Below are 20,486 nucleotides of genomic sequence, written 5' to 3' on the forward strand. Positions count from 1 at the left end.
ACCCAGTCCACAGATTTAGTTTAATGGACTCAGTGTTCTTTGTTTATTTGATATATTTTTTCTTAAAGAAAATTTTAAAAGGTGCTCAAAATGAAAGAGGAGAAGGCAATGGCACCCCACTCCAGTACTCTTGCCTGGAAAATCCCATGGACGGAGGAGCCTGGTAGGCTGCAGTCCATGGGGTCGCTAAGAGTCGGACATGACTGAGCGATTTCACTTTGACTTTTCACTTTCATGCATTGGAGAAGAAAATGGCAACCCACTCCAGTGTTCTTGCCTGGAGAATCCCAGGGACAGGGTAGCCTGGTGGGCTGCCATCTGTGGGGTCGCACAGAGTCGGACATGACTGAAGCGACTTAGCAGCAGCAGCAGCAAAATGAAAGAAAATCAGGATATGTCACATAATAATGTAGATTGTGATTTCTCAAGGTGAACCTACATAGCACTTCTGGGGCTCCCTCCCTCTTAGCAGGCTTGCTTGCAGGCTGAGACACTGGCTGCCCCTTGGGATGAGATGTGTTTCCCCAGTTTGCTGAGTCCCCATCCAGCCAGAGATGCTCTTTGGTGTCATTTGCCTGACCTCCTTGGTATTTAATTTGTGACTCTGGTCAGCTTTGTAAGTGAAATTAAGGAGGGAAAGTTTAGCTAGTAAACATTTGAATAAACTATGAATGTAAGGACATCTAGGTGACAAGAATCTGGCAATTGCTATTGAAAATGACTGCCCCCTTTTCCTGGATTTCTAGTTTAATTCCTAAAGGAAGCCCAATCAAAATGCATTTCTTGTGCTCCCAACATCAACACAGGTTGTAAAGGATAAGGGGAAGCTGTGATGTTTTTTGGCCATGTCATATATAGCGTATTTCCCTCAGCTTGGAAAGTCTAAGCACAAACATCTTGATTCTCTCCTTCGAGGCTCAGAGCAACCCGGTTTCCTCATGCTGAGTGGAACATTTCCAACTTAGCAATTTTTTTTGTTTGTTTGTTTGTCTCTAATGAATGACTTCCTCCCCTACATTATTAGGACACTGAAACTATAATGGCTTCTTCGGGCACTGATGTGGGAGGCAGAAAAGCAGAGTTGTTGAATTCTGTTTGTCACCTAATTCTCCAGGTCCCTGTGTGCAGGCTACTCTGATAGGCAGATAAGGCTCAATTCTGACTTCTAGTGGATGTGGGGTCATGGCTCAAGTCCTTCACTTTCCTGAGGCTCACATTTCTTTGAAAACAGGAGGAATGATGCTTTCTGCTTCATCGTCATACCCTTAGGCTGGTGAGTAGTACTTCAGGTATTTCATAATTAGCAGTAGGTTTGTTATTATTACAGTGTTGTTGACTTAAAGAGGGACTGGTGTGAGCCCATCAAAAATCTGCTGGGAATACATGTATGTGAATAATGTGAACTCTTTGAATGAAAACAGTTGCTTTCTTTTGTGAAATTACTATATTAATATTGTCCAGTGTTTTAATGCTCTTATCTTCATTGGTGATAAAAACTTGCTCTTGTGTTTGTTCTCCTGAGGTGTGAAAAGGATTTTCTGAAGGTGCAGGCCAGAGGCCTCCATGTCCACAGCTTGAAGAGTGCAGGTTCTGCCCACTCATCTCTGATCACAGCAGAGTGTGGCTGGTTTTCAGAGCAGGCATCATCCTATCCAATGAAAAGAATCTTTTTTTTTCATAGTCTTTACCGAGATTAGAAACTGGGAAGGAGGTGGGAGGGGGGTTCAGGATGAGGAACACGTGTACACCCGTGGCAGATTCATGTTGATGTATGGCAAAACCAATACAATATTGTAAAGTAATTAGCCTCCAATTAAAATAAATACATTTATATTTTAAAAAAAATAAATAAAAGCATATAAGAAGAAAAAAAAAAAAGAAAAAGCAAAGTTTCATTCATCTTTGCCTGGAAAATAACTGTGTTCAGAACTGTACCAAGAAAAGAAAAATAGAGGAGGATATTTTTCTTCCATAATTTGATTTATCCCAAAATATTTGTGTTGAGGACAATTGTCAGAGGTAAGAGAACGAGTTTTTAGGTTCCATTCCTTATAATTCCATTTTCCTTATACTTTTTATAGCATGTGCAGTCATGAAATAACCAAGACATTATTTTTACAGCTCTTACTTTACCATGACTCAAGCATAAATATATTGCAATTTAATAGTGTTAATAAAAGTAACTTGTGATGATGGGGGAATGGCATGATAGTACATTTTAACCCTGATCTTCTGAGTGAAGATATTTCAGAAAATGTCTTCTTTTCAAGTTCTTGGCGATTCTTAACAAAATTTGTCAAGACAGAATTTAGCATTTGAAAAATATAAATTGTGTAGGCTATTTTGGTCCTTTATTTAAACAATACTTAGGATTGTTAGCAATCAAAATGAAAAAAAATAATCTGCTTCCAGTGGTACTGCTCTAACCTACTTCTAGTATGTGGCTATTTTATCAAGTGTAAATTTAAAGCATGATGCATTATGTGTGGCCATGTAAGCTTCTAAGGCAATCTTCTAAGTATTACGTTTCTAAGACCTCCCACTGTGCCCTGGAGTTAGGTGCTTAGTCCTACTTGCTCAGTGGTCCAGAGGGCATTTGTTCAGGCACGTATGTTCCACTGAAGGTGTTGGGTTCTGGGTAGGAAAGAGGAAAACACTCAGACTATGAGCTTAGCTATAAATATGTTTGGAGAGTTTGCTGAATATAGAATATAATATTAAACTTGCATTTGAAAAAGAACATATTCTACTGCAGTATTTTCCACAGTACGTTCCCTAGGATATTAATAGGATGTTATAAAAAAGAGAGTGTTGGAGTTAAATAAGCTTGAGAAATGCTTATTAACCAAAATTAAAGTGGACTTCACAAAGCATTTAGCAAATTCTAGGAAGAGTATTTCCCAAATTAATTTTACCTTGGAACATTTCTCCCACCCCACTCCCAGTCCTTTATTTCCCCAACACGAGTACTTGTAGAACTGGTTTTCTCTGGAAATGTTTTTGGGAATGCTAGGATTATGCATAGTAATAAATTACCACAAAATCAGTGGCTTAAAAGCATAAAAATTTATTGTCTGACAGTTCTGGAGGCCACTTATCCAAAATCAAGGTGCTGCCAAGTCTGTACCCCCTCCAGATGGGGGAGAATCCTCTCCTGTCTTTTCTAGCTTTTAGTACTCCAGGCATTCCTTGACTTGGCTTGCAGAAACTCCAGTTTCTGCCTCTATTTTCACATGGTCTTCTCCTCTTCTGTCTGTGTCTTCTGATATGTGTGTCTTTTATTAGGACCTTTGTCATTGGATTTAAGGTCCACCCACATGGTTGCTTTTGAACTGTGGTGTTGGAGAAGACTCCTGAGAGTCCCTTGGACTTCAAGGAGATCCAACCAGTCCATTCTGAAGGAGATCAGCCCTGGGATTTCTTTGGAAAGAATCATGCTAAAGCTGAAACTCCAGTACTTTGGCCACCTCATGAGAAGAGTTGACTCATTGGAAAAGACTCTGATGCTGGGAGGGATTGGGGGCAGGAGGAGAAGGGGACGACAGAGGATGAGATGGCTGGATGGCATCACTGACTCGATGGACGTGAGTTTGAGTGAACTCTGGGAGGTGGTGATGGACAGGGAGGCCTGGCGTGCTGCGATTCATGGGGTTGCAAAGACTCAGACACGATTGAGCGACTGAACTGAACTGAACAGATGGTTCAGGATAATGTGTCATCTTAAGATCCATAGTTATATCTGAAAAGACCCTTTTTCCAAATAAGGTCATATTCATAGGTTCTAAAACATGGATATAACATTTTGGGAGGCACCAATCAACCTACTGTGGATACTAAGAAGGTTTTTCAAAACTGGAGGATACTTAAGAAAAGCCTAATTCAAAGACGGGAAGCCAGCTGTGCCCGTAAGTACGAAGATTCAGGGTTGAGTGTTCAAGATGCAGAAATCCAATATTGGCATACAATTCTTGTGCCTTGCAGGCAACACCTTTTTATCCTGCCAGTCTTCTCACCAGTTCTGGATCCCTTCTTAACAAAGTCTCCATGAAGCTACTTCAGGTCAACTGGAGTGGGCATGTGAAGCAAAAAGGATCTCTGAGATGATAAACAGAGCAGAACTTTGAGAGGCATGAACAGACCGTCTCATTGAATGGATTCCTTAGCTTCTTACAGAACTCTAATTTGATGGACGCAGGGCACAAGCATATTATTCTGTCCAGGAAAACATGTAGTACACATGGGGAATGCTTTGGGATAGGATGGAGGTTTTGTGCGTGTGTCTGGTCCTTTATGTGCGTCCCCACAAGAATAAAAGTGCCTGGTGAGAAGAAACTCAACAGGGAAGAACTGCTGTCTTGTTCCACTTCTGAGGCTTCTCTGGTGGCTCAGTGGTAAAGAATCCGCATATCAATGCAAGAGATGCAGGTTTGATCCCTGGGTTGGGAAGAGTCCTTGGAGGAGGAAATGGCAACCCACTCCAGTATTGTTGTTGTTTTTCAGTTGCTAAGTCACATCTGATTCTTTGCAACCCCATGGACTGGAGCATACCAGGCTTCCCTGTCCTTCACTATCTTCCTGAGTTTGCTCAAACTCACGTCCCTTGAGTCAGTGATGCCATCCAACTATCTCATCCTCTGTGACTCCCTTTTCCCCGCTGCCCTCAATTTTTCCTAGCATCAGGGTCTTTCGCATTGAGTCAGCTCTTTGCATCAGGTGGCCAAAGTATTAGTGCTCCAGCTTCAGCATCAGTCCTTCCAGTGATTATTCAGGCTTAATTTCCTTTAGGATTGGAGTGGTTTTATCTCCTTGCAGTCCAATGGACTCTCAAGAGTCTTCACCAGCACCACTTTGAAAGCATCAATTCTTCAGCACCAAGTCTACTTTATGTTCCAACTCTCGCATCCATACATGACTACTGGAGAAACTGTACTCCAGTATTCTTACCTGGGAAATCCCATGGAGGATTTCAGAGGAGCCTGGCAGGCTCACAAAGCATTAGATATAACTTAGCGAGCATCAGACACAGCAAGAGTGCTCCACTTCTAAATCTATAGAAGAAATTGGGACCATTCTGATTAATGGTGACAACATGTAAAAGACAAAAACTGCTTTCTACATGGATATAAGTGAATCTGGCAATATGTCCTGGCAACATCCTTGCTCATCTTGGCTTTTGTGTAAACTTGCTTGTGTTTGAAATGCAGTGGTGTGGCAAGCTCACATGGTGCATTTGGTTTCTCCATCATCAAGAGGTTGTAGTTGCTAGACATATTTTTCCTCCTCTGGCTCAGACAGTACTTCCTTTTAGATTTCTGCTCTTATTTCTGGGCATTTCTTGTGTTTCAGCTAGATAGGATACTGTCAGCACATTTCTCCCCTCTCTGTATAACTGGTAATTGTGAAAGGTAGGGCTGTGATTTTTAGTTATTTTCTATCCAGGACCCTTTTATTTGCAAGACTAAAAGTCATGCAGAGTGCTGTCTTTCCCCTCCTTCTTACATTACGCTGAAAATACTGTTTAAATGGGTAAATGGCTAGTGACTAGATTTGCTTATAGGATATCAGGCTACTCAAAAATAATAGTCTCTTAGTTTGTGGGTGGTTTGATGGGTTCCAGTGTTATAGAATATGAACTAACAAAATGGAATCATAAAATCTCAGACTGTCAGAGTTGGAACTGGATCAGTGAGTTCAATTTCTTCATTTTAAGGATGTGAAAATGGTGGGAACTCCCAGTCATCAATTGTTACTTTGAGCAGCTTACTAGTGATTTCTCTTATAAAATTGTAGGACTCTAAACAAAGAAACCACTGCTGGAAGAATAATGCAGTATAATATTGACTTATTGTACACATGGTAAATTGATACACACACAAACACACAAGGAAATTTCCATACCAAAATGTTCCCCACCATAATAGTGCTGTGATCACGGTAGATATTTTCAGCAGCAATAATGGCGAACCCAGAAAGAGATGGTGATTCATTTCACTTTAGAAAAAAAAAATGACCAAAGAATGTGTAGCATGACTTTAATTTTTTAAACATCATGGTGGCTTTTGCTTCTGGTTTAATATGTTTTCATAATGATCTTGCTTCTCGCTTAATTGGTTTTTATAATGATCGTCTTCTTCACTCCTGGAACTCAGTTTATTTCCAGCTCCAAGTTCTTTAGTAACAAAATGCTTCCAAGTTGGAAGTGTCTATAACAAGTCCCAACAGAGAAACAATTGCTCACTCTGGCCAAGGTAAATTTGCACAGAGTTTGGTGTTACCACCCATTTCACAATCATTTATGTTCTACCTAAAAGTCAATGATGTGAAGCCTCAAATTGGCTTAAAAATGAGTGTGTCCCTAAATTCAGCACACACACCCTTGGCGGGGGTGTGTTAAAGTGGTATTTCAGTAGTGAAACCTTCCTTTCCTATAGCTATTTTTGTGTGTAAAAGACCTATCTGAATATCTTAGAATAGGAGAAGTATTTTCACCATTTTGAAAAGCAAATCTATGAAAACTGTTTCTGCAGGAAATATTTGACTCATGTTGAAACATCATAGCATAAGAATATGTAGGTGGAGTTGTATATACCTATATGTCATATTTTGCAGGATTTTCTCACATTTTGCAGGATTTTCTCATTGATGGCATTTTGTTCAGGGTATTTTATACATGGATAGGGATAAGAGCTATTTTTTGCTGTCGTATGTTATACGTTACATATGTATGTATGTGATATATAAGGCACGGGGCTTCCCAGGTGGTTCAGTGGTAAAGAATCTGTCTGCCGATGCAGGAGACACTGGTTGGATTCCTGGGTTGGGAAAATCCCCTAGAGGAGGGAATGGCAATCCACTATACTATTCTTGCTGTAAAATTGCATGGACAGAGGAGCCTGGCAGGCTACATTCCATGGGTCGCAAAGACTCGGACACAACTTGGTGACTAAATAGCAGCAGCATATAATTTAATTTTATATAATATGTGATTATTTATTTGTTTTTCAGTTGGCAAGTAGTGTCTGACTCTTTGCAACCCCATGGACTATAGCACACCAGGCTTCCCTGTCGCTCAGCATCTCAGAATTTGCCCAAGTTCATGTCCATTGGATTGGTGATGCCATCCAACCATCTCATCCTCTGTCACCCTCTTCTGCCTTCAATCTTTCTCAGCATCAGGAAAAGATTATTTATATAAAACATTTATATTGTATTATATATTACATAGAATTTAACATATAATGTATAAACAGATATATATGTATATATTATATATAATACATAAAATATAATAAAATATAAATCACATTGCTACCATTTTAGCCTGGAGAGCCCTCAGAGCATCTATGTTTTCACCTATAAACATACCTACCAACACAAGTTTGTCAGAAAAGATAAAATACAATCATAATTTTAGCAGTTTTCTGCATTGTTTTTGTTTCATGCCATATTCCTCTTCACTTCTGTGATTGTCATTCATGCTATTTGAATATTTCCAGCTTTCTTCCTTATGAGCTTGATTCAGAGCAGGCACTGTGGAGTTTGATACACATGTGCTTCAGTCTTGGCTTTGCTGCCTGTAATCTGGGTGCCTCCGGACCTTTGAAAATGCAGAGCAGTAGCTCTCTGTCTCAAAAAGCAGATGGGCACATGAAACTGTCCCATGGGTGTTAGCTAATGTTGCTGTCATTGTTGTTAGTAAAATTAGCTTTCAATGTTAGCTGCTAGAACACAGCATAGTACTCTAGTGACTGAATTTACCAGTCATACACAGATGATGCAATGTATTTTTTTTATCATGGTGATAACTGATGTTAGTATTTGGTATTAAACAGTAGCCACTGTTCATTGATTATTTCTACTTTATTTCTTAGTGCAGATAATAAAGCCCCTTGCAAGCCATGTTTTGATTAGTCCTTGTGGCACTGGTACTACAATACTATTATCTTCATTTTATGGATGAAGAAACTGAAGTTTTGAGAGATTGTATCTTTCTCTAGGTCCTGGTGAGTAAGTGGAAGGTTAAGATTTGAACTTGAGAAATCTAGCTCCAGGGCCCCTTGTAGCTATTAATCACTCTTTCCTGCCTTCCAACGATGTATTTGCCTTAGCTTACAAGTGGAGTTTACTAATGTGTTAAATTCTTGTTTTTATCACTTAGGTGACTGAGCGTATAGTAGGTGTTTAAGAAACTCTTGTTTGCTTATGAATCTTTGCAGAAAAATTTTGTACACACACAGCAAATGATCTTTTTCTTACTCCCAATTGAAAACATAGTATATATAGTGGAACACACATAGCATTTTACTTTTGGCTTCCAGAAAAATTTTCTACAATTTTCCTTTGTCTGTTTTCATGAAAACATTTTAATCTATATTTAGTCTTATTCATCTCTCTTTTCCTTTATGGTATATAAGCTTTTTCTCTTGCCTAGAAAGAACTTCCATACTTCAAAAATAAAAAAAGAAGGGCCCCAATAGTTTCTTATAGAACTCTTCATTAGAAATTTGTTTTTGTCAAGAGAAATTAGGTAAGGATTTACCTTTACTGGGCTTCCCTGGTAGCTCAGATGATAAAGAGTCTGCCTGCAGTGTCAGAGAGCTGGATTTGATCCCTGGGTCAGGAAGATTCCCTGGAAAAGGAAAAGGCAACCCACTCTAGTATTCTTGCCTGGAAAATCCCATGGACGGAGAAGCCTGGTGGGCTACAGTCCGTGGGGTCACAAAGAGTTGGACACGACAGAGACTAACACCCCGTGCTATACAATAGGTTGCCTTTACTATTATTTTTCTGAATGATTTGTCAGTTTTTAGCCATTATTCACTGAGAAATTTAGTTTTTTCTACTGAATATAGTGCCATTCTTACTGTATATTAAATTTCTCTAAGTATGTGAATCTATTTTGGATTGCATCTTTTTCTTCCTACATCAATACCAAACTGTTTTAATTATTGAAGCTTTAAAATATGTTTTAGTGTCTGAATCTCTGACCTCCTTACATCATGGAAGTTTGGAATAGGTGATGACCTTAGAGGCCGTTGAGCGAAGTTTTGTTGGTTTATAAAGCAGGTAGATGAGTCCCTAAAAAGTACCTGACTTTCTTGAAGATTGCACCCTCAGGTGTTGGCAGAGCCAGATGTGAACTTGGGATGGAGGCTGGAGTGGATCTTGAACCAGAATATGGGGGTTTAACCTAGTCTAACCACATTAGCCCTGAAAGCCCTCTGAGCTTCAGTATTGTTACTTACAAATAATACCTACATCATAGATGGCCCTGAGGAATGCATGAGACACCCTGTTGCATCACCAAACACACTGCTGTCCACAGAGGACATCTCAGATGTATCTAGTTGGCTCCAAGCCAAGGCCTTCTGAATCTAATCCTTTGGTGTGTCCCCGTTTCACCACACCCAACCATTTCATATCCATGGCATGCCTTAAAATTTTGATTGCTAAAAGATACTGGAGAATAATCTTTCATAAAATTTTCTGAAGGATATTGTTCTTAGAAAAACATGAGTTCTCTTTTTAAATAGATATGAGCAAAGGTGACTTAAATCAAGTTAAGTAAGATCTTGGCTGTGGGATTTTAGAACCTTGAGTATGATAATGTCTACCATAAATCAGGGGAGTAGCTGCATTTCCCAAGTTGGCTTGATCATAGAGCTAACCTCCACTCCCCCAATTAATTTTTGCACAACACCCAGGAGGGTTTCAAAGAACAAATACTGTTTACTTTAGAGCAGTATGTCTCTCTTGGGAAGAAATTCCTTTTAAAGAAAAAAATAAAAAGAACATTATGGCACCCAGTATTGTTTTATGTAATAATTATTACTTATGTTACTTAATTAGGTACAAGGATAAGACTAGGCATGCTTATAGCTCTTACAGAACTATGAAACCAAATCAGAATTACACACTAAATGAAAATACGTCAAAGCCTATAAAATTTAAATGAATGATATTCACTTTATATGAAAAAGGATTGTGTTTGCTGGATGTAAATTTATATTTGATATGAATATGGTGCCAGCTACTATAGCTCAGATGCTAGCTCAGAAGTCTGCACAGTGGTGTGCTGTGTATTAACCTGGTTTCCTCATTGGTTGCAGTTTCTGTAGTGCTGATAACCCCCTTGCTTTCCTGTTCACCATGATGTCCTACGGCCAAGATTTTGAGGGAATATATCAGAGAAATAAGATATATTTCTTCTGTGTTTTTTTCCATTTCATTCCCAAAAAACTGAAGTGCAAATACCAAGGCAAATATTTAGATCTTTTAACAATCCTCGATTATCAGGAATTATTTGCATGATCCAGAATAAGTTCACTTTAACTTTTGAGATAATCATCAAAAAGAAAAGACAAAATAAGTTTTGTAGCAAACTCATGGATCCTTGAACATAGGTCTCCATTCTTTAGGAGTATGGGCCCTGACTTTAAAATATAGTTTTAATTCTCTTTTAAGTAAATGTACTATAGTTTCTCATTTAGTAGTCATTTACAAACGTGTCATATGTATATGAATGGAGATTACTTACTTGGATTTATTGAACATAACTGACCTTGAGATCACGAAATTATTGTTTAGTCTTCCTACTAAATTATCAATGATTTAAGTTCTTGAGGCCTCAACGATAGGTTAAAAAGTTCATGACATATCTCAGTAGGACCAGTATTTGAACTTTTTATGTTAAGATGCATTTTCATGTTTAAACTTAGTGTGCTTCCTTGAAGGAATAGTACAATATGAATGACACATGGTGTTTTCTTCAATGTATTTTTTTGGTAATAGTAAATGTTTTGAAGATGGGCATTTTAAATGTTAGGAGGTACTAAGATTGATAGCTTTGCAAATTGGTTTTAAGTAATTTGAATTTATAACTATCATCATGTTGCAAAATAACATTGACTTTGGAATAGCTTGCTTCCTTTTGTAGTAATTCAAAAATATTATGACAGCTATAGTTTTATAGTGAGCATAAAAACCAGTGAGGTAAGTTCAATGAGGTAAGGTTAGTGTTGGAAGTTTTATTAACAAAAACTTTAAGTATTAACACATGAGTTACAATTCCCATGTGTTTTCAGAAATTTGCTGGAACTGAACTAAACGTTAAATTTTGAACTTTGGACTAGTCACTTAAAACCACCTAATTTTAGTGTAAGAAGTAGCCAAAAGCTTGAGTATGAAAACAGGCTTTATAAAGTTGTCTGGATTATTAACCCACATAAGATATGAATTCTTCCATGTAGGTGATATGAAACATTCTTGACCCAGCATTGTTTTCTTCAGGTAGGTGGCATATGGGAGTTGGGTATGATTTTTTGATGGGTGGGTAAGACAAAATGCATCTTTACAACCTGAAAATCTCAACTGTGTTATTAACAAGCTGGTGATTGTAACTTAACTTTTATAAGCGCAGCATGTGGTTATGCAATACTAAATATACCTGAATTTTACTTTTTGAATTGAAATTATATGAGAACAGACTTCTAATTTAGTAGAAAGGTATATTGTAAATTATGAAGCAATCTGTAATACAGCCATCATTGTTTCTCTTTGTACTATTAAAATAATTTAAAATATAGATTTCCTAACCCCCACTAGGTCAAATGTTTAAGTTTCGGATTGGTAGATGAAAGCCAACACACAGAAATGGGATTATCTAGTCCTTTTTTCCCTAGTCAGCATCACTCTAGTGTTCAGTTCAGTTCAGTTGCTCAGTCATGTCCTACTCTTTGCAACCCCGTGAATAGCAGTACGCCAGCCCTCCCTGTCAGAGAAGGCAATGGCACCCCACTTCAGTACTCTTGCCTGGAAAATCCCATGGACGGAGGAGCCTGGTAGGCTGCAGTCCATGGGGTCGCTAAGAGTCAGACACAACTGAGCGACTTCACTTTCTCTTTTGACTTTCATGCATTGGAGGAGGAAATGGCAACCCACTCCAGTGTTCTTGCTTGGAGAATCCCAGGGACGGGGGAGCCTGATGGGCTGCCATCTATGGGGTTGCACAGAGTCGGACATGACTGAAGTGACTTAGCATAGCATAGCATAGGCCTCCCTGTCCATCACCAACTCCCGGAGCTCACTCAAACTCATGTCCATTGAGTCAGTAATGCCATCCAGCCATCTCATCCTCTGTTGTCCCCTTCTCCTCTTGCCCCCAATCCTTCCCAGCATCAGAGTCTTTTCCAGTGAGTCAAATCTTCGCATGAGGTGGCCAAAGTATTGGAGTTTCAGCTTCAACATTAGTCCTTCCGATGAACACCCAGGTCTCATCTCCTTTAGAATGGACTGGTTGGATCTCCTTGCAGTCCAAGGGACTCTCAAGTCTTGTTAAAATGACTAGGACAATTCCTGCCACAAAATCAATTCTTCATGTTTGTTGAATGAATGAATAAATAATTTTAGTTACTGGAAATAAAGAGTACCTACAGAGAAGAGAAATCTGAAATCAAAATAGATGAAGGCAAAGAGTAGAAAGACATGACCTAAATATAGATTAAGAGATAGACACACCCTCATCTCAGCTTTTTTTCTTTCCCCTTCTCGTTTTAGCTGTGCTGGGTCTTCACTGCTGCAAGGGCTTTTCTCCAGTTGCAGTGAGCAGGGGCTACATTCTAGTTGTAGTGTGCGGATTTCTCATTATGGTGGCTTCTCCTGTTGTGAAGCATGGGCTCTAGGCATGTGGGTTCGGTAGTGTGGCACATGGGTTCAGTAGTTAAGGCTCCCAGGCTCTAGAGCACAGGCTTAGTAGTTGTGATCCACAGGCTTAGTTGCTATGCAGCATGTGGTATCTTCCCAGGGATTGAACACATGTCTAGTGCTTTGGCAGGTGGATTCTTTAATACTCAGCCACCAGGAAGCCACTGTATAGCTACTTTTTAATGATGCAGTTGCTGAAGGTCATTTTTTTTTTAAAGGCAACTTTGAGATTTGTATGAAAGAGCTTTAAAAAATCAATGATTATTCTGAATGTTTCTTTTCAGCAAGACTGCAGAAAGATCATGCTAACTAAATCACCAATCAGTTAGGTAGTTCTCTTTGGTAGAGATCAATAACCTCTGACGATTAAAGAAGAGAAGACTCCTGCCTGTGACCTCGTCTCCAGGTAGTATATCAGTCATACAGTCTTTCTGAGTGCTCCGTGAAATTCCAGCTCTCTGTCCTTTTGAGACCATAAAAGGTTCATGTGAGGCCAGTGGGACACTATTTCCTGTGGCATGGCTCAGTCAGCCATGTTTGATATTGGTCCAGAATCCTCCCTGGAGTGTTTCTCCATAGGGGAGATAAAAGTCTAAGGATTGAAACTTTTGAGTTTATTAGAATCATAGACCTGCATGGTCCACTATTGTAACCATGAGCCATATGGGGCTATTGAGCACCTGAAATGTCACTAGTTCTAATTGAAATATGCTGAAAGGGAAAAGTAGATGCTGAATTTTGAAGACAATACCAAAATGTAAAATATATTATTTTTTTAATGTTGATTACATGTTAAAAAGTAATATTTTTGATATAGTGGATTATATTAAATATAGTCTTAATATTACTTTTACATGTTTCTTTTTTAAACTTGGATGCTAAAAATTTAAAAATTACATATGTGACTTGTGTTGTATTTTCATTGGACACACCACCTTCAGTCTTTTTTCTGGAAGGGTAGAAGTGTCTGTGCAACATTTCTAGCCAATCCATACAACTTGAACACCACCCATTTCATCAAGGAAAAGTCAGTCCTCACATCAGTTATGTTAATTGACCAAATTTCAGATACTCATCAAATATAAAGAATATTGAGCCACTTTTGGTAGTTGACTCTGGCATGTCAGCTTTTAACTGAAATCTTTCATAGCTAATTAACTACCCCTGGAGAATTTATTCACAGCTGAGAAATACACCCATGGACCCAGCCACCCCTCCACACAGACACATATCATACCATGTATGCTGAAATATTTTAAAGTAAATGACAGACAGTGTAACACTCTGGTACATGTTAAAGCACAAAACCTTACTTGCTGGTTCTCCACTTTTCCTGAGGGCTGTTGATTAGTAACCTTTATTGCATTCCTACAGTATATAAATCACTGGGTTACAGGCTGTGGAAAGCAGAATAATAAAATATAATAACAATAGCAAAAATTTATTGAGTGTTTCTAGGTGCCAGGTACTGTGCTAAGTGCATTACATGTGTTATTTAATTTAATTTTTAACGTAATTTGATGAAGGTGGTACTCTTATTATCCTCATTTTGCTTATGACACCTTTGATTTATTCTTGACATTTTGAAGGCTGGTGAGTACGTCCATGGCCATTGACATGAGTTGCTTGAACACCTATATTTGCAGTGGAGAGACTTTGCAAAACAGAGTTGTTCACTTGAGCCACTTGTTGATACGAATATAAGTTCAGACCAGTGTGCTATAGGAGACTCTTCCTCTTTGATCTCTTTTTCTCTTCTCCCCAGGATCTTGATCTTTAACCTCTGTGTTTACTCCCTAGGATTCTGCTACTTCTTCCTTTCAGCTCTGTCCTTGGCTCTCTGTCAACCATCTCTCCCTGCCCCAAGCCCCGCCACACTTCTTTGGAATTGGAATGAAAGGATAGAGGAAAGTAGATTTTGAGGTCTTACACACTGAAGGAGTAGAGGGAAGAACAGTGACCCAGTTTCATGTAGGTTTATGGCCATCTCTAAGACAAACAAACCTTTCTAGTTTTAAGGTACCTACTTTTTAATAAAACCAGGAGAAATTATAGTAATTGAGTAGTTTAACACATCATACTGTTGGGGGGCAGGGAGTTAGGGGTGATCCTGCTTTTGAGGATCCAGATATATGGAGGTTCTGCCATCTTGTAGCTCCACCATGTGGAAAATGTATCCTTCAGAGTCTCAAGAACGGGGAGGGGTGTCAGGGAGGTGTAGATAGGAACTGATGTATGACGCTTCTGCTTACATTTCATGAATGGCTCCATTTTCCCACAAGGGGGCTGGAAAGAGAGATGGATCCAGTGTTCAGGAAGTAAAGGCAAATTGGATTTGAGTGAGAACTAGTGGTTACTACCACAGCAGCTTCTAGATTTTAGGTTATTTTCAGTGTTTTTGTCTTTGGAAGCATACTTCCATACATTATGCATACTTCCAACTTTGAATCTGTCTCCCCATTTGAATGATTGCAAGTTGAATCAAATTCAAATATACCGTTAATCCAAGTCTACTATTAGGAAAAACAAACAAACGACACTTTAAATGTGAAATAAAACTGTACTGGGAGCTTTTGTGTATGTTCCAGTTTCATTTTCTTTTAAAGTTGTTCTTTGTGATAGCGTGTTTATTCAATGCCTGAAGTGTTGTCAAGTAAGTAATATTTAATCTGTGAAAATTTTCAAGTGGCCCCTTTTTCTCTCTCAAGTGTTTTTTTTTTTCTTTCTCTCAAGTGTTGCTGTAGTCATTTTAAGATGGAAATGAACCATTTGATTTTTAAAAATTATTTATGGCATATCAAGTAGCACTTAGTGTTTTGTCACAACACTGAAACTGTTTCTGAAGGCCTGTGTAAAATACGGCAGAAAGGTCAGGAAGCTTATGTACAAAACTTCTAGAAACATACCTCACCATTGGAACTGGTTATAATTCCTGGGTGCTGACATGAAGATTAATAATGTTTAACTCTGATTTTGGCAATTTTTGCCAATTTCATTGCCATGGTCATTTTCTTTCAAGTTATTACCTGGAACTGAAGTGATAACAAATGCTTTATGCTTTATACTGCCAGGTAAAAGGTTAAATTTTCATGTGTTACATGCTTTTAAACATACACACACACATGCACCCACATACAGGCACAATTATACACACAACTGGATCAGAAGGAAATGAGTAATTCTCCTAAAATGAAAAGATTGTCTTTGTTTTAACATTAGGTGACTAGTTCCCATGCGGTTAAATAATATGTAAAAACTGGGAATTCAACCTATGGCTCTTTGTGCACTGACAATATCATGCAGTTCTAATTTTCTTTTGTTTTTCTGGGAAATGATGGTGCTCTTTGCTTTGCCAAGTTTTATTATTGAGTCAACTGCCAAAGTTTAAGAAAGAGAGTCAAGGGCCCTTAAAATTATTTGGTGTTGAGTGAAGAGGTAGAGAAAGGTATTTCATATTCCCAAACATTTTAACTTTTATGTCTCTACCTGATGTTGGAATATAATCTAAACTTGTAGGCTTTTCTGATTCTTTTTAAAAATGAACTATACTATCGAGTGAAGTTTAAATATTAGTGAAGGGAATTTTAATCCTACTCACTGATACTCAGTTTGGAACTACATATTCTAATTTTTAATAGACTATCTTCTTTCTGGCCTGATTCCTGTGTTTAAACTTCTGTGCATCAGAAGGTCTGTGTGCCTGCTTGTGGTTTTGCACCATCTGGAAGTTAAAATTTGACTTTAGAAATGATGTCATGCTTGCTTACTGCAAGCTGGGCTAACGTTGGTTGAGAATTGGATGTAGTTCAGGTCAACATTTTGTCTTAAAAAAAAAAAAAACAACTTTAAGCTTCATTTCTTGATTCTAGGAGGCTGTGCAGAGCTGTAGAGATAGAGTGAAGGTGATTGAAGGCCACAATTCAAATTCCTTTGAAGCTAAGTACATGCTGTCAGGCGCATGGAAAATAGACTCACAAACAGAAGACCTTGGCTGGCACAGACTTCTTCCTGCCGTGTAGAGTTTGGGTGTTGCGAGTAGTGTGTTGATCATGAGCAACTTCGCTCTCCGTTTTGTTCCTGGAGAAATAGTCTTACTTAAGTGTTACTTAATAGTCCTTACAAAAGCTTGGGTTGCTGTTTTAATCTCTTATGGACTTAGTAAGATGGAGCAAGACATTGAAAGATCACACATAGCCAGAAGGCACCACAAATGTTAAGCTTACTATTATTGATTAATTAGAGTCTCTTCTGAAACTTTCTCTAGCATCACTCACTATCTCCCAGGTTGTAATTTATTTGTATCATGGATTTGGATTGGGCGTCTCCTTTGTCCAGATAATGACCACCATCTTTGATAGGTAGAATGTGGGGCTAATGGGACCACAGTTTCTTCTCCAATTTTTACAGAGTCCTAGTCAGCCTATGTACAGATCCCTAAAATTGAATGTGTAACCCTTTCTAACCACTGCTGTAACCTGCAGTGATCAACATGTTCTGCCAGTTTCGAAGGAACACACTAAATGCTACCCTTTTATGTGTAAACTAAAAATCACACTTTTTCACCAGATAAGAGGAAAACTCAGAGATAAGTACTGATGTTATTCTAAGTTGGTAGATGAAGATAGACCCCTGGAGAATCTGGAATGTTTAAGCTTTAGTGCAACTGGCATGAGTTTTTCATTTAGGAAAGGGGAGGTCACCAGAATATGAATTTCCTCTTCACCTCTTTCCCTAGATCTCGATAGCCATTATGTGAGAAGAGGCAGAGCTATTGGAGGTTTGCAGATTCAGCAGTTCTCACCTTCTGGAAACACAGAGTGTCCATCCTCTCTCATAATGCAGTCAGGGTCATTCAGCCAACGGGGCTTCCAGCACTTGTCATCACCTCTGCCCTTGCTGGGATCTCCCAGCTTCATCTTGCTGTCTGGGACAGAAACTAGAAAACCTCTCTGCTTACCTACCTTCCCATCACCTTTGACATTTAAAAACACTACTTTGGCCCTCCTTTATTCAACAGGGGTAAGGAAAGGAGATTCTTTCCTGATAACTTTTTTTATATCTAGTATTTTTCTGCCCTGATGTGTTCCACCTAGGACTGATTGCTGTCTTTAAAATCATAAAATGCCAGGCACTTAGAGATAGTCAGTCCTTACCTCTTTGTTTTATCAGTGAAGAAACTGAGGCTGAAGACTTGGTGTGGGCAAGTGAGAGTTATTTGTCCTCATCCTCACAGGTAGAAGTAGCGCTGGTCACTCAGTGGTGTTTCTTTGTGACCCTATGGACTGTAGCCTGCCAGGCTGCTCTGGCCATGGGATTCTTCAGGCAACAACACTGGAGTGGGTTGCCATTCCCTTCTCCAGGGAATCTTCTTGACCCAGGGATTGAATCCAGATCTCCTGCTTTGTAGGCAGATTCTTTACTGTCTGAGCCACCAGGGAAGCCCAGATAGAAGCAGAACCTAAAACCTAAGTGTCTTTCCTTTGTTCCAAATCACCTTTGACTCTTTGTCCTTATACTATTTATATATCTATTTTCACGTATTACAGTATTCCTGCTCCTTTTTTAAAAAAATGTTTTTGTTTGTTTCTGTATTCATCTAAACTTTACTTGCAAATAGTATAATGAGCAAAGGTTCAACAAGATATGCTATGAGATGCAGCAGTCCCCAACTTACCCCTATCCCATTCTTTTTCCTCAAGATCACCTCTTTAAACTCTTTATGCCTGGTTATTTTGATATCTCTCAATAACATGCTTAATTCCTAGTGTTGATGTTGCTCCTGTCTATGCAGTTCCCAGTGTGGAAGGTGAGGATTAGAGTCGTCTGTCATCCCAGTGCCCTGCGTCACCCATGTAAACATTTTTTGCACATGATCTTTGGAATGTTAACATTAAAAGAAAAGCTTATGTTTCCCCATTCTATTACCAACATTTGAAAAGCAGAAACTGTAGAAATCTAAATTTTTTCTTTAGTGTTTGTAAAGCAGTCTTTCATGAAGCTGTAGAATAGGTGTCATCCACAGCATTTTCTTCCTCTAACAGCATTTACTTCATCTTGGCTACACGTCTTTTTCTAACTTAGGAGCGTTCCTCTATTGCCAGTCTTATTCTCCCAGATGTCCGTGGCATGGCTCATTGCGTTCTCTGTATTCCCGGAGGATGCTACGTGGCATGAACAGTGTTGTACCCTCCCTGGGCTCTCAAAGATACAGAGAATTCACGTGCTTTGTTTCCCATCTTTCGGCTTCACAACATGAGATGACTTCATAACGTCTTATTTCATATAAACCTTATAATTAAAAATATATATATCACTGCTCAGGTACACATGCAGTAGGATTTTAAGGTAGATGTAGGCTTTAAAACACACAGCCTGGAGTTGCCCATGAGCAGTATTTGATCGCGCTGCTGAGAAGGTGTACTGCTGCCCCACCCACCTCCCAGGGCAGGACGTAGTTACTGATGACCTCTCTGTAAAACTGCAAGCTTTTTTCTTTTTCCTGATTTCAGGTAGATGCACTGAGATTACGGCTAGAAGAGAAAGAATCTTTTCTCAATAAAAAAACGAAACAGCTGCAGGACCTCACAGAAGAGAAGGGGACACTGGCTGGAGAGATTCGAGACATGAAGGATATGTTAGAAGTGAAGGAAAGGAAAATCAATGTTCTTCAGAAAAAGGTGAGTACCTGATGTAAGCTCTTCAGATTGAGAATTGGTATCATCCATATTTTGTCATTTCAGAGAAACTTTTGAGTGTGTGGGAAAGAAGAAATTATTGTTCAAAAATTTTAGATTAGTGAGTGTAAACTTTAAACTTACTGATATTTAACTTACTGGTGATTGTATCATGTCAGTTTTAGCACAACTTCATGAATTTACTTATTTGATCACCTGGAAACTAGTATTTTTTTTTCATTTACTAGCTTAAACATAGAGATAATTGTACAAATTTAGATATAAATCTAAAATGTATCATTAATTTTTCCTTTTCTTTACTGAGAATTGAGCAGTCAATATGTTTTGTGGGTCTTAAAGGTATTTTACGTGCATTTTGTATTTGTATAAACTTTAGTAGCTCTTATCCTGTCAGACTCAAACAGATCTTAGTGGGTGTGAAGTAATATTTACACCTATTTCTTAATTGGAGTCAGTGAGACAATGTGAAGTAAGTTGTAATACAGTGATTCAACACAGAAGATACTGGACTTGGCTAGGGCTCTTCTTTCTTTCATTTTCTCCATAGTAGAGGATCCAGATTTGGGGACAACACCCAGATTTTTCTTTTGAAGAATTCCTGTTTGCTACTGTGTACAGTTTTGGTGGGATCAAAGGGTGCTCTGCCTTCCCTAGAGAAAAGGGTAGGCAAGAAGAGAAGCTAATACCCGCTCTTTTTCCAACAGAAAGAAGCTGTTGGAAAAATATAGGGCTCTCAGATTAACAGGCAGCAGCATGGAATCTGAGCAGAAACCAGTTTGGAGAAGTAGGAGCTGGCTGGCCAAGGCACCGCCATAGACAAGCATGTCACCAGGCAGCTGCAGACAAATGGGATCTAACTGGCCCTTCTCCTGGTGACATTTGCTACCATCACCTTTCACCTTATTTGTATCGACAGCATGCTAGCTGTTTTTCCTGCTTTAACCCTTACTTTTCCTACTGGGTGTTCTTAACATACAAACTGGAGTAATTCTTTTAAAACAGAAAACTGTTCGTATCACACTCTGACCAAACCTCTCCAGTCACAACAAGCTACCTAATTTGTGGGGCCAAGTGCAAGATGAAAATATA

The 20,486-nt window shown here is 38.8% G+C and overlaps 1 protein-coding gene across 3 annotated transcripts in view; it reads left to right on the forward strand.

The window, feature by feature from the left end:
- Positions 1-20,486, forward strand: part of ERC2 (ELKS/RAB6-interacting/CAST family member 2) — a 996,367-nt gene that overhangs the window by 361,917 nt on the left and 613,964 nt on the right. For all 3 annotated transcript variants that reach the window (XM_070360622.1, XM_070360624.1, XM_070360623.1), the window contains exon 7: positions 19,212-19,379. In XM_070360622.1, the coding sequence (XP_070216723.1) occupies positions 19,212-19,379 (168 nt within the window). The remainder of the gene's footprint in view (positions 1-19,211; positions 19,380-20,486) is intronic.

The sequence above is a fragment of the Bos mutus genome, chromosome 22, assembly GCF_027580195.1.
Source record: "Bos mutus isolate GX-2022 chromosome 22, NWIPB_WYAK_1.1, whole genome shotgun sequence".
Lineage (NCBI taxonomy): Eukaryota > Metazoa > Chordata > Mammalia > Artiodactyla > Bovidae > Bos > Bos mutus.